Source organism: Protopterus annectens, chromosome 7.part0 (assembly GCF_019279795.1).
Source record: "Protopterus annectens isolate FY-2018-M chromosome 7.part0, PAN1.0, whole genome shotgun sequence".
NCBI lineage: Eukaryota > Metazoa > Chordata > Ceratodontiformes > Protopteridae > Protopterus > Protopterus annectens.
This window is the reverse complement of record NC_056739.1, coordinates 502,025,402-502,041,335: the sequence shown is the minus strand read 5'-3', so window position 1 is coordinate 502,041,335 and position 15,934 is coordinate 502,025,402. Positions and strand designations below refer to the sequence as shown.

The 15,934-nt window shown below is 38.2% G+C and overlaps 1 protein-coding gene across 2 annotated transcripts in view; it reads left to right on the top strand.

Moving 5' to 3' along the window:
- The window catches only part of LOC122806570, a 674,088-nt gene extending 659,607 nt beyond the window's left edge, over positions 1-14,481 (top strand). For both annotated transcript variants that reach the window (XM_044077107.1, XM_044077106.1), the window contains one exon: positions 12,366-14,481. In XM_044077107.1, the coding sequence (XP_043933042.1) occupies positions 12,366-12,653 (288 nt within the window). In that variant the 3' untranslated portion in view covers positions 12,654-14,481. The remainder of the gene's footprint in view (positions 1-12,365) is intronic.
- The last annotated feature ends 1,453 nt before the right edge of the window (positions 14,482-15,934 follow it).

Sequence of the window (15,934 nt, the reverse complement as noted above, 5' to 3'; positions counted from 1 at the left end):
CTCATTCCCTAGTTAATTTCTTAGGTGGGGTACCTTCTGCACAAAGTCTATATGTCCTCCCTGTACCTGCATGTGTATTGAGTTTGCCATGTACTCTGCTTTCATCTTACAACCCTAAGGCAAGATGTAGGTTAATTGTCATTTCTTCAAATTATTGTGTCTTTAGTGAGTAAAAAATAGTGGATGCATTTATCCTTTGATGCACAGAACCTACTTCAATATTAGTTCTTCTGGCTTCCACCTGGTGAGTATGAATACAGTGTTGCTTCCTCTTGACTGTAAACTATCTTAATGTGCATGGAATAAATGAAAGAATGAATGAATGAATGAATGAATGAATGAATGAATGAATGAATGAATGAATGAATGTGAAGGTCTGGTATATTACACAAGAAATACCTTTTATTTTGGCTTTAGAGAACAATATCATGATAAGTGCCAAAGCCATGAGTCATGACCTTCCTTCCCTATTGCTACAATACAAGATATTTCATTTTCCATACAAACTAGATCCAAACAGATGTCAGATTACAACCGGTAATCCAGTGGTTTGCCAGAAGCCGGTTTAAATGACTAAGGCACTTAGTGAGGATCCCCACTGAGTACCACACATAGGAGGCATGCCAGTCATGGCCCATTGGAAGGAGGAGCCAGAGATAACACAGGACAAGCTGAAGTGATGTTAGAGATTGTATCTTTCATCAAGTTTATTTGTATACCAGATTTCAGGAAAAAACATTGTTTCTTAGAAAAAAGAGATCCGACATAGACATATTTTTATACAAGTTTAAAAAAACGCTTCTTGACCATTTTGCTGTGTACGTAGACCACACTTTGACTCTGGATAATACCTTATTTCCAAAAAGAAAAACTTATCAACAGAACCCCAAAAATATGTATCTGAAGCCCTAAGAGAATTCTAATGAATGTTTCATAGATCTAACGTGATTTTTTATTTGTCTTCTTAGACAAACTAGAAAAATGAAAAATGGGCAAGAAATATTCCTAGTAATTAACTCTTCCCTATAAAATAGATGGGCAAATCCTTTTATGCATTATATTCTACTGTAAATTGCTGATGGATTCAGAAAATGCATTTTTTTTCAGCCAACAAAAACTGTAGTCTTCTAGAGTCATTCAACTATGTTTAAAATAATAAATTAAATCAGCAGAGTATGGCAAGCGGCCAAACAGTGCAGACTGAACCAAAGAAAAGCCTATTAACCAAATGTCTATATGACACACCAGTGTGACCTGTAAACACCAGTGTGATCTATCAAGTCAGTCAAGCACTTAAGTCACTCAACCTCAAGTACCAGTATGACTCCATCATAGTCCATGGGGGAGTAAATGAATTGACACGTGTCTCTCTGAAGACAGACATGGCTGAGCTCTCAGATTATGTGTCACAGTCAGGCATAAGCCTTGCCTTAAGGAACATTCTACCTTCTGCAAGGATGATGCCACAACACAAACAAAAAATGATTGACTTTTAACAATTGGCTTAGCTTCTGATGTCCATTCAAGGGGATCCAGTATCTGTCAGCCTGGGCAGATATGGTTGAAGACCATGCTGCTTTGCCAGAGATGGCCTGCACCTGTCTCCTCTGAGCTTTTGGATACTAGCAAAAGCATTAGCCTCCATTATTGTGCCTTTTTTTTTAGGCAGTGTGGAAATAACCACCCTCTCAACATAACAAAATCCTCTCTAGATAAACTCAAGGTGTTGCTGCTTAATGCTAGGAGTCTAAACAAGAAACTACACTATCTGAAAGCATTCCTCACCTTGGAAGATGCTGATATCTGTGCAGTCACTAAAATATAGTTCAGAGCTGTGGAAAGCATTCCAGTCATGCAGGGCTACAATGCCTTCCATACATTCAGACCACAAACTAAGTATGACAGAACCAAAGGAGGAGGTGTATTCATCTGCAATAAGGATAAGAACACCTCAGGACTGGTCAAACAGTATGACTCTCTCGAGCTACTCCATGTCCAATTAACCATAGGCAAACTCCCCTACCACATCTTCACTAGCTATTGGTCCCCCACCATGAACCAGGAAAAACATGCTGCATACCTGGACTTACTGGAATCATTTACCATACAGCCCAACACCTTATTCATGAATGATTTTAATTATCCTACTGTTGACTTGGAAACATACACAGTCACAAACATGCTGGTTCAGAGGTTCTTGGACTTTTTCAGTGCAAATGCTGTGGAACAACTAGTCATCACATAAAGAGGGGCTCAAATGTCCTGGACATAGTACTACATGAGGGCATTGCACCCCCCCATGTTATTACCTACCTGGTGAGATCAGATCATAAAGCTGTCTCTTTTGATGAAATTATCAGGCCAGATACCCCATAAAGCTAAAAACTGCTTAAGAAGACAAATTACGTCCTCCTACATGATGGAATAACAATGTTTCAAAGCCCCCTTGAACACAGATAACATGGACTCCTATGCACAGGTGTACACCAACTCCCTGACTGAATCAAAGCCAGATCTTGCTGGAAAAACAAGCCACCCTGGTGGACCCCTAGTATAAACAGGATGTATAGCAAACGAAAGAAATGAATGTCCAAAAACAAGAGGGAACTTGATCAGCAGATAAAGATATCCCTCTCTACCCTAAAAAAACAAATTACAGATCTTGTCAAGTCCTCTTAAAGCTAATCATTTCACTCACAAGGTGTACCCTGTTTTTTACCATGAGGTGGATCCTGTTTTTTCATCATGAGGTGCACCTTGTTTTTCACAAAATCTCACCATGATGACACTGATGTATAGACTGTATCTTGTATAACATATATCATGGGCAAAACTAGGTTAAAAAATAAAAAGATATCTGGGTCCACAAGACTCAGGATAAAAAAGTGCCCAGTCCTAGTAGGTGCACTGATAACAGGACTGGAAAAGATGAATATCATCCCTGCAATGGGGCTAGGCCAGGCCAGGGGGAGAATGCCCCCCCTGTTGCAGAAGGAAGTAGTAGTCTACAAAAATCACAAAAACTGATAGGTAAAAAAAAGAGCCATAAAGACAATAGAGTGAACTATTTAGAATAAGAAAGAAGTTATGTATTGTTACTAGTATGCAAGAAAGCCCAGTATTTCCAGACAGGAGATATACAAAAAAGATTAAGAGAAAAATTAGAGGAAAGAAAAATACTTGCACAAGATAAACTGTCATAAGCTTCAAATAAAAAATTGTGTTCTTTAATACAAGAGATTTATGAAAAGCATGACCAGGAAATCTTGGGCTGTTTGGAAAAAGAAGCAACTGAGGAAGTGCAAAAATATAAAGAAGAAAACATAGAGACCTTTGAAAGCTATAAAAAAGAAATATGGACATGGGAAAGAAAGCGAGATCTGATATGGTGCAGTATTTATGCAAAGGAGACAGCTAGGTAAATCAACACAAAATGGCAGTCTCAGAGATATTCAAACAGAATACTGGCAAAAGCATCCAGGTATGGAAAAGTTCATAATAAAAAAATAAGAGCACAAACAGGGAACATAATCAAAAGATTAGTAAAGTAGAAGTTAAAAAAAACAGAAGATGATGTTATGGAATACTTGTGAAGTGAAGGATTTAGTGCAGAAAGTCTAACACAGATTACATCATAGCATGATGAAACAATAAGTCCCCAAAATAAGGAGAAACACAAGGAGCAGGAGACATCCGAAGAAGAAATGTGGGCATGGGAAAGAAAAAGAGATTTAATATGTTGTAATATTTATGCAAAGGAGAAAGCAACACTAATCAGTACAAAAAGAGCAGCACCAAAGATATTTGAAGAGAAATACAGGCAAAGGCATCCAGACATGAAAAATTTTGCAATACAAAAAATAAAAAAACAAAGAGGAAAAGTAGAAAAGAGGGTTAGCAATGGAGAAGTTAAAGAAATAGAAACTGAGGTTCTGGAACACCTGTGAAGTGAAGGATTTAGTGTAGAAAATCTAACTCAAGTAACATCACAGCAGGGTAGAGCAATGGATCCCCAAATTAAGGAGAAACCAGTGGAGTGGGAAACATCTGATCAATTGTCATATGAAGATACTTTGGAACCAGTACAAACATTCAGTTGAAGTTGCACAGCAATAGAAGGAACAGGAAACTCTGGCAGCTCTGACGAAGTCAATGTTGTGGAGTGATAGACATGTGAGCTCCCATATGAAAGAGAACTTTCTATAGAATGCCTGAAGGAAATGGAGAGCAAAGGATGTGCACTCAGTTTAGAAGAAAATGATCTAAGAGAAGAGCTGCTTGATTTAATAGAAATGGACAGACATATTAAGATCAATTAAAGAAATAGACTACAGAAAGTCAATAAAATCCAAAAAGTTGGAAGTTTGATAGAACAAATGGACACAGTAATTAGGACTGTCCATAAAGATTCAAGTGATATAACAGAAGTAAATAGTATATATTACTGTACAGCTAAATTAATAACAAATAAAGTCTTACCACAAAACATGGGGTAGTAAGGGAAAGAAAGGGAAGAAATTGAATGCCATCATGGAAGCATCTCATAGAGAAACTTATAAAGCAATTAAGACAAGAAGTGTCACTGTTAGAAGAGTACAGAAGAGGGACTGTATCAACAAAAATACTCAGAAAGATAGACGTGATATAAGCAATGTGCAGTATCAAAATCTATCATACACTATCGTAAATAATAAACTAAAAGTATCAGCACAGACAGTAAAATGTACAAGATATGCAGATAAATATAAAGTAAAAGTATAAAATAAGCAATTTATTGATAACCCAAAAGCTTTTACAGAGAACTGGGAAACAAAGCAATAGGAATTGAAACACCCCCAAAAAAGAAGAAATAGATACATTTTGGAGAAATATTCATGAAGATCCTGTAGAACATAACAAAGATGTTAAATGGATAGAAGAAGTAAAAGAAAGAATAAGAAGTTCAAATGTACAGGATATGATATAGGATGAAGTAATGACCAGAGAGACTGAAACAAAGTTAAGAAAAGCTCCTAAATGGAAAAAACCCAGGCCCAGATGCAGTACCTAACTTCTGGATAAAAGTATTAACATCTTTACATGAAGACTTAGCCATGAGTAAAAACTATTTATATGCACATCCTGAAAAGGCACCAGCCTGGTTGATAACAGGACAAACAATACTCCTACTTAAAAGTGAACCTACAAGCTATCCTAAAAACTATAGACCAATAACTTGCCTTCCAAAGAACTATAAACTATACACTGGAATTGATGCTAACAGAGTTTATATTCATTTAAGAAAACCCAATCATGGCAATAGAACAAAAGGGTAATAAAAGAAAGTGATATGGAACAAAGGATCATTTGCTGTTAAATAAAATCATAACAGAGAACTGTAAAAAGGGGAAGAATCTAAGTATGGTATAGATAGACTACAAAAAATGTATTTGAAAATATACCACATTCAGGGATAAAAAATAGTGCTTAAAATGTATACACTAATCAGTTACACTACAGGGACCATGAAACAGTGGCAAACTACTTTACAGTTAGGCCATGATAAAGGACAAATTATTATATCAGGGATAAAAATTCAAAGGACAGTATTCTAGGGTGACTCTGTGTCACCACTCCTCTTTTGTCTTGCCCTTAACCCATTAAGTTGTCTACTTAACAGATTAGGTCATGGCGACAATTCGGCTCCCAGAAAACAACAAAGTAAAAGGACTTATCTTCTTTTTGTAGATGATTTAAAAATGTATAGTTCATCAGATGAAGACCTGAAAGCACAACTGCAAGTGGTCAAAACCTTTTTAGAGGATGTAATAATGTCATTTGGTCTTGATGAACGTGCAAAAGCAACTTTAAAGCAGGAAAGCTACAGCACCAAGAAAACATCAGTTTGGGACAGGAATGTGATATAAAAGAACTTGAGCAAGAGGGAGGGTATAAATATTTGGGAATTGATAAAGGATCAACAAAGAACCTTAACAAATGTGAACAAAAGTAAGGAGTATTTTAGAAGACTAAAAGTAATACTGAAAACAGTGTTGACATCTTGGAACACAGTCCAAGCTATAAACCAATTTTCTCTTCTTATCCTAACTTATAATTTTGGAGTGATTGACTGGCCCCAAAAGGTGTTGGATAGGTTGGACAGGAAAACAACAAGGATGCTTCATGCTTATCATATGAGTTATAAAAATAAGTGCATACCAAGATTATATATTCCCCGTTCTGAAGAAGGTATGAGCCTCCTTGAAATTGATTACATGTATAGATCTTCATTTGTGGGACTGCATACATATCTGCTGACCTCACAAGACCCAAACATAGTGAAAGTTTTGAAACATGAGAAGAATAAATCAAAGATGACTTCACTGCTTAGTTTAGCAGAAGCATATCTGCATCAAGCAAGAATGGAAATCAAACCAGAAGTAGATAAAAATCAGGCAGCAACTGAATGTGCCAAAAATGAAAAAAAAAAGATTATAAGGGGAAGTCAGATGAGAAGGTAAGAAATGTGGAACATGCATACATATAGTTGCAAGTATAGAAAACTCTTGGAACAACCTTATGTTACTCAGGAATGAACACAGGAATGGTTAAGGAAAGTTGAATTTAAACCAAAAGGCAAAAGGTTAATGTTGGTGGCCCAAGATAGTGGACTATGTACAGGTTGGTTTACAAAGTCCATTGAACATGTGGGAGAAACAGACAAATGTATGTTTTCTAAAACAGAACTGGAAACAGTCACACATCTTGTTGCTGATTGTGATATACTAAAGGCAGAAGAAATGTATACTTCTTTTTCTTTCAGCCGTTCCTGTTAGGGGTCGCCACAGCAGATCATCTGTTTCCATTTCTTCCTGTCCACTGTATCTTGCTGTGTCACACCAACCACCTGCATGTCCTTTCTCACCCCATCCATAAACCTTATTGTAGGCCTTCCTCTTTTCCTCTTACCTGGCAGCTCCATAGCATCCTTTTCCCAATATATGCAGTATCCCTCCTCAGCACATGTCCAAACCAACACAATCTCACCTCTCTGGCTTTGTCTCCAAAGCGTCCAACCTGAGCTGACCCTCTAATATACACATTCCTAACCATATCCATCCTCATCACACCCAGTGCAAATCTTAACATCTTTAACTCTGCCACGTCCAGCTCTGACTCCTGCCTTTTTGTCAATGGAATGTATGCTGAAAGGCATAATAATGTGGCAAGACTGTTCCATTGGGGATTGTGCAAACATTATAATACTGAAGTAGCCGAAAAACACTGGAAACATGAGTCATAAAGCATCATAGAAAATGATGACATTTTTATCACATGGGATCATCCATTACCATATAACAGTTTAAAAACTAGATGCGAGAAAACCAGGTATAGTAGTCTATGAAAAGAAGACAAAAGTAGCATTGATCACTGAAATTGCTACACCCAGTCAATACAGTGTCTTACATACAGAGAAACACAAAGTTATAAAATATCAGGGTTTGTAGATAGAAATGAGGGAATGCAGAAGAAAGATACTCAGAGTGTTCCAGTTGTAGTAATAGCAACGGGTCTTAAAAAAAAGAATTTGCAGTCATACCTAGATATGTTACCAATACATATAACTCCATATGAATTGCAGAAGGAGTCTTTACTGGGGACTGTGAGGGTGCTAGCATCAAAGATTGAAGCAATACTAATTTCATGAACTTTGGCCATAGTTTAACTTAAGAATAGAGTCCATTCCATGCATGGTATTAGAAACCCAAAAGACTTGGAGAAATTTAAAAGGAGCAGACCTTATCAACAAGGACACAGGTAATCTCTAAACTCTGAACCCAACCCAGTTTGGATTCCTTAAGGGTAGATCATGTCTGTTAAACCTTGTTGACTTCTTTGAGAAAGTCACCAAGGCCCTGGACAACAGAAAGACTGCCTACCTTGACCTAGCCAAGACATTTGACTCAATCATCCACTCAGGTATTATAGAGAAGCTCTCCCAATTGGGAATTAACACCTTTGTTACCAGGTGGGTAGCCAATTGGCTCACTGACAGGACATATACTGTCAAAATGGGTGACTTCACCTCTAGCAAAAGACCAGTTATCAGTGGCATACAACATGGATCTGTGTTGGGCCCTTTACTATACAGAATGTATTTCTCAGAAGTCCAGGCAAACATGGATGGCCTGTGGCTGACAAAGTTTGCTGATGATTTAAGATTGGGAGCAATCATGGAGTCTCCCAATGATGCTGATATACTGCAGAAAAGTTAACATAGACAAATGATTGGTGCCAAAGCCATGGATTGAAGCTAACTGTAACACATGTATTATTATTCCCTATGGGATAGCTAATATCCCAGCTAATTATATTATAGAGAGCTCCCCCCTAAGTCTAGACCTAGTGGTATGTGATTTGGGTATTCAGGTTGATCACAGTCTGAACTTTGACCACTGTATATTCACTGTGGTAAGGAAATCCTTCTGTGTGGCACATCTTATAAGTAAAGGCATCACATCTAAATCCAAGGATATTATAATTCCATTAAACTTGACTCTCATCAGACAAGTAACTGAGTACAATGCTCTCTTTACATATATCTCACTAGACACCTGCAACAGCTGGAGGGATGACAGAGGTTTCTTGCCAAGAAAATACAGGGTACATAACAGAAGTCCTAAGTGGAAAGACCAAAGCCCTGTCAGTGCAGTCTGTCTCCTAAAGGCTGCTAAGGGGTGACCTGTGCCTGGCTTACAGAACAGTCTCTAACCCAGCCCTAAAGAAAATGCTACACATTCATAAATCAAACTGCACAAGGGATACTCACTTTAGGGATTTTAACCTAGCCTCTAAAGTGAACAAATCATGCTGGAGAGATAGATACAAATTACGATCCCTCATAAAATCCTCCAAGGCCAGCTTCGAGAGAAAATTGCACAGGACACCAAAGACAATCATAAGGCTTTTTTCAGTTATGTTAGGAACCTGGGATGCAACTCCCAGACTTGTTCTGAGTTGATTCTAAACGACAAAAAATACACTGAACCCACAGACATCACCAATATCCTGGCAGACAGGTTCAGTGCAAACTTCTCCACCCTCTCCCCCCAAAAGAGCAAGTATCTATCCCGGCAGAGGGCTGCCTCCCAAACATCTCTGATGCTCAGGTGAAGGCTGCCCTCTCCAAAGCAAAAAACACTGCTTCCATGGGACCAGATGGCATCCCAGGTTGCGTCCTACATGAACTCCAAGAGGAACTAATCCCTCAAATAAAACAGCTATACAATCTCAGCCTCACTACAGGATATGTGCCCACAGAATGGCGTACAGCAACAGTGGTCCCACTCCACAAAGGTGGAGCCTCTACGGACCCTGGAAACTATTGCCCCATAAGCCTGACTAGCTTAGTCTGCAAGGCTATGGAGAGGATCATCATGGAGCTCATAAACAAAGTCTTTGGGGACCTACAGACACCAGATCCTACCCAGTTCGGCTTTGTCAAGGGCAGATCCTGCCTTTTGAACCTGGTTGACTTCTTTGAAACAGTCACCAAAGCCATAGATGAAGGGAAGGTAGTCCACACAGCCTATCTGGACCTTGCAAAGGCATTTGACACAATACCTCACTCGGGTATCATAGATAAGCTATCCAGCTTAAATATAAACCCCTATGTCACAAGATGGGTCACAACCTGGCTCAAAGACAGAACCCACAGAGTGAGAGTTGCTGGAGCCATGTCAGACTCGAAACCGGTCACAAGTGGCATCCCACAGGGTTCTGTCCTGGGACCACTCTTGTTCGGTATATACTTTTCCGAGGTACATGCAAACATGGGAGGACTATAGCTCACCAAGTTCGCAGATGACTGCAAACTGGGCGCCATAATCGACTCTCCAGCTGACACAAACATCCTTCAAAAAGGTCTCACAGAGACAGATAACTGGTGCCAGCGCCATGGTTTAAAGCTAAATGCCAAAAAATGTATAGTCATACCCTTTGGCAAAAACAATGTGCCCACAAATTACCACATAGGCAGAAACCCATTAAGTACAGAGAAAGTTATTAGGGACCTGGGGACCCAAGTTGATAGCAATCTCTCCTTTGAAAACCACATTGCCAAAGTGGTTAGAAAGTCCTTCTACATAGCCCACCTCATCACAAAGGGTTTCACATCTAGATCAAGAGAGGTATTCGTGCCCCTTTATTCATCCCTCATCAGGCCCATCATAGAATACAATGCCCCTTTTGGGATGTACCTTACCCGACACCTGCAGCAATTAGAAAGACCCCCAAAGTATCTCACCAAGAGGATCAAGGGTCTCAAACAGATGCCATATGTCGCTCGGTTAAAAAAACTCCAGCTCTACTCAGTTGCATACTGCCTACTTCGAGGCGATCTATGCCTGACATACAAAGCTATGTCAAATCCAGAATTAATGGACATGCTCCACCTCAGTAAATCTAAATCCCTTAGAGCCACACGCTCGAGGGACTTGAACCTCAGCACAGAAATAAATAGAACTTGCTGGAGGGACAGATTCATAACCCAGAGGCTCCCTTCACTCTGGAATAGAATTTAAGTTCATGTGAGGCAGAGCACCTCACTGAATCTCTTCAAGAGGAATCTCGATAGGTGGATGGGGGATCATAGGTTTGTCCCAGGGATTACTCCCATGGCACTATTAGACAGAGGCACAGTAAACTAAACCTTAAAAAGGGCACAGTATACTCAAATCAAGGGGTGGCATAAGCCATACAGAATCGGGCTAGGCTTATAATTGCCCCAGGGCAGATAGCCTAGTATGAACCTATGAACCTATGAACCTATGAACATCTCCCAGGGAATATCACTTCTCTGGAACAAGCTTCCCATTCACATGAATCAGATCCCCTCCATGACCCTCTATATAAAGCAACCTGGAACAATACATGGGCGACTGTAGATTCACTCCTTGCATGGTGTCCATGTCTTTCAGGGACAGCGTCAGTCAGCATTAATTACCATAGACTCATACGTCTGCGGGCTTTGCTCACCTAATTACTGACAACTGGGGCAGCTTGGGGTAAATATGGCTAGGCTTGAAAAGGCTCTTGGGCTGTTAGCCTACTAAACTCCTATGAACTTATAAAAACAAAGTCTAAAATCACTTTATTTAAAATAAAAATGAAAGAGGTTAAGTGCTTTCATCACTTCGTGGAATTTCATCAAAACCAAATGAATTTGGTTCTGATGAACTTCCATGAAGGGATGAAAGCACTTAACTCCTTTCATTTTTATTTTAATTAAAGTGATTTTAGACTTAGTTTTTATGGGTCAAACTTGTGTTTCATACAGACTTTTGATTAATTTAAAATAAAGTCTCACTGCATACTCTGTTATAATAGCATTGTATTCTCTTTGTTAAGTTCTGAAGGTACTGTAATGCTGTTTGATCATACAACCATCTGTTCCTTCACTAAACACCATAAAAGGATCACTAAGGAAACAGCAACTTAATTAAGATGAACAAATAAAAGTAAAATAAAGGATTTTCCCTGTATTCTTACATGATGATGCCATGTAAGTTTATTTTAATAAGAAGTAGCGGAGTGTGGGACATGCTGGTAATAACTTTTTATATTATTATTAAATACTTTGTCTGGCTCCATAGTTTGAAAATAGTATTGTGCTTTTGACTATTCAAGTCAAATGATAGCTACAGAATGTTTTCATTTTTACAAAAGTCATAAAGTAGCATGAACTGTGAGGGCTTCCCTATCACTGATCAAGGGCAAAGAGGTCAGTTTCCAATTTCCCATTTACTTTAGTCCATTGTTACTATTCCCTGGACCATGCCTCATTTAATGTATGCAGTGTGGCACTACTGTTTGTGAGACACTCTACATAACTGTAATGGGGGTTTCACATTTTACACTGTTTTGCATCCATGGATTTGATGCATGTAAGTACAGGAGTATGAGGGAGAAAACCATCCACATGAGCTGTGCAGGGAAGCTCACCCCCCTTGTAGAAACACTGCTTATAGTTAGTGGTGGTAAAATTCAATGGAACTGTGTCCTTGTTGTGTTGTGATAGAGGAATTTCTACTTGGTCATTCATTTCTTGATACAATATACAAGAACTGTACAAGTTTTAGAGATACTTCCAAATGATGTGTACGTCACATTGGTAACAGAGTAGTTGTTAGACTATGCCTTATCCTGTCATGCAGCAACATATTCTTGATATCATATGCATAAAATATTACAAAATGGAAATGACCTTGTCTAAAAAATAGTTTGCATGATTCACATAACGAAGCTTATCATAGCTCAGTTTCTTAAAATAAACAATAGTTTGAAGTAATTATATAAATCCTGTTAATCTATTGTTTGCTCTTTAGGTCTCAGAACAAAACATTGACATGGTTCCTTATTCAGATATCAGCTTTGCAGAGGTAAACAATCCCGTTTATGCAAATAGTGAGGAAGCTACCAATTATTCCACAGATAAGTGTCGCAAGAAGGAGCAAAGGCCATCTACCACTTACGCCACAGTAAAGTGTGATAAGGAGGAACACAGACCATCTATCACTTATGCAGAGGTAGACTTTGCGGATTGTGGAAAGAAGTCAAATGTTTTAGCCAGTACTTCTGAAGACCCTTCATTATATTCTACTTTAAATTGCTGATGGATTCAGAAAATGCATTTTTTTCAGCCAACAAAAATAAAGAAGTTCTGTGACTGAGGGGCAATGAGATACAGCTGAACATAATACCAAATAAAAAAAGAATGACAGGTCCCGAAACCCCTTCAAGTATTGCTACCAGAGTCCTTTTATCTTTCACCGTCATAACATGAACTGGCCTTATTATGTCTATTGCAAGCATGTTTTTCTTTATTACGACTATATGAATTAAATATGGTATTGCAAGGCATATTCAGCACATTAGTGACCATTAAGCCCATATCATTAATATATACATGGTATATAATTAAAATATACTCACTTTATTTCATATTCTCTTAAGGTTCTGAGATTCTCAGAAATTCTGATAATTTAGAAGAGGCTTAAACATGTATAGAAGAATTCAGAGGCACATTAAGCACCACAGAGAACTAGTGTTATTTTTTTTAAAACTGTTATCTTTACTCACAACTCACATATGGCCATTTCGCATTACTCGGGAACACGTATGCTACTTTGGCCTACAATATATGCAAGGGTGGAACTACATATAAAAATGTAATGTCATAAACATGAGCTGGTATGTGATTTGAAGAACACAATCCCTGGGATTCAATAATGCCTAAGTGAACACCATTCTATGCCAACAGGCAGCACAGTCATAACTCACACCTTCTTCCTCCTAATTTTAGTTTTCCCACTGATATTCTTGCTGCTTTAAATATTGACAGGGATTCATAAAGGTTACCACAGAGTGTAGACTTTATGTACACTTAGTGAAATCTTTCTGAATGGCTAGAAAGCATAAAAAAGTGATAAGAATGTTCTTGATTACATATCATGTACATTTAGTGTACACTTAATGTGACTTATTGTAGGCTTTATTGAATCTGGCCTATCTTGCCCCACAACCTGTTACCTATAGCATTTCTGTCTGGAAGGTAAGTGCTGCTATCCAGTCAGAATGCTCAAGTGACAACAGTGTGATTGTGGAAAGTGTAAGTCAGTGCACCTGTACCCCAGAGGCTGCTTCACTATTTGAGTACACTGCACAACCACTGCATTTCACCCATGTACAATGTTCTGTAGTCACAGTAAACCAGTACATGTATGTATATGCAAGACTGCTTGCACAGAGATCCAGGGCTTTACACCTAAAGGAGAGTACTTGACTGTTGGCATGCATGGAGGGAGAAAAAGCATACTGAAACAAACTAATTTCATTTAATGCCCAGTCAAATAGTTGTATCATAAAGTAAGGTATGAACAAATGCTTATTAAATAATATACACAAGCTAGGAGCAAAAGCTGACTACATAATCACACCTTTAAGATATGTGTACATTTTGGCATTTGACCTTAAAAGCAAATGTAACTGTTCTGATATAAAGCAAAGCATTGCTTCACAAAGTCTTGTTAATTCACTGGGGAGGCTATCTCTGGAAATTAATGGCTGCTTAGTTCTTTCTTTTTGCCTGTTCACCAATGTAAATATACTGTTTAGTTCAGTATGCAAGGAAGGAAGGATATGTGATCAAAATACTGCAATTCAGTCATGGAATGAGTCTCAAAAGTTCAAAGCAGTTTCACAAACATGACATATCATCTGCAATAAAACAGGCATCGATGGACATTCTAAACCTGATGCAGATAATGCCTATGTCATAGCATTTTTATTGATTATATATATAGCTGATTAATACTCATAACAGTAGAATTCATAATATAGATGCAGCCAGAGAGATAGATCAGTTACATAGATAAGGCCATAAACACACACACACACACACACACACACACACACACACACACACACACACACACACACACACACACACACACACACACACACACACACACACACACACACACACACACACACACACACACACACACACACACACAAAGACACATATATGTCTGCATACATACCACACCAGGGTCAGGTCATGGACATGTTCAGTGGATTTGACAAGATTCTTACTGTTTGATGATATAACTTTAACAGTACAGCACACTTTGAAGACAGATCTGATCTACAGACCCACAAGTGCCAGTCTTGAACAACATGTCAAACTTGTTTTTCTCTTTATAATTAATTTTGTATTTGCATTGTTATTTTTAATAGTTTTTGCCTTGTACGTTTATCTTTGCTTATGTTTGCTGGGGCTCTTTCCACTTGAGTCTCCACTGAAAATGGGTTGCTGACTATCAGTGCAATGCAAATAGTTAATAACCTTTTCTTTTTTACAATTATTTTGTATCGTGATTATTTAATATTTGTATTTTGTCACTTTATCTTTACTTATGTTTGCTGGGGCTTTTCCCCTTGGGTCTCCACTGAAAATGGGTTTGTTTGCGAACTCAGTTGGACTAACCTGGTTAACAAATATGAAATAAATAAATAAATAACAATCTATGTTCAACAAAGTCTTTCCTCTCAGCCTGGGAATTACAATATACACTCATACAAAGCAAAACACACCTGGAGATGAAGGGAACTTTGACCTGAAGACCTGTAAAGTCATTTCTGATACCATCCTAATGTACACAGTATGAGTGACAAAAGGAATATCACTCTGTGTCTTGTAGACTTTTTTCTTTTACTTCTGAAATGTGTTATTATTCATTGAGAAGTAGGTAGAAGAATGCCTGTATCCCTTCTGGATCTGCACTGTAGAGGTCAAAGTGAAATGTGATGAACACTAGTGTCTTGTTTTACCAAGAAATAGGTGTGAATGACCAGAGCTACACCTGCCAAAAAGAAGTGATTATTCTGCACAATGCAGTACACTGTCAAAGAATCAACTACATTCACTTTTATTCCTTGAAGATAACTCATTCTAATAATGGATGACTTTCCTTCAGCATTCACATTTGTGTTAAATTATTATGATTACAGTTTTTCTTTACTCCTTGGGAAAAATCAGAAACTTACTACAGTAGCTACAGATGGCTGTAAAAAGGTTATCCTATGGGAATTACTACTGAAATGAAGACTGATTGAATAAACCAGATGGTGATGGGTGGATATGAGAAACTGGTCACCTGCCATAAAATGTATACAGTTTTATGACTCTAAAATGTATCAACCACTTAAATTGACATCTCTGCATGGTTGTACAAGAAGCAAATTTTATGGTACATGGAGTCTTTAAAGTGTAAATATAGTCTCTACAGCTCAAAGATTCTTTTCTATGCGACTGTTACTTATTTCAGAAAGAGTGACCTGCAACTGCTGTCTGTTCAGAGGCGGTCATTGTTGACAGACCCTGACTACCTAA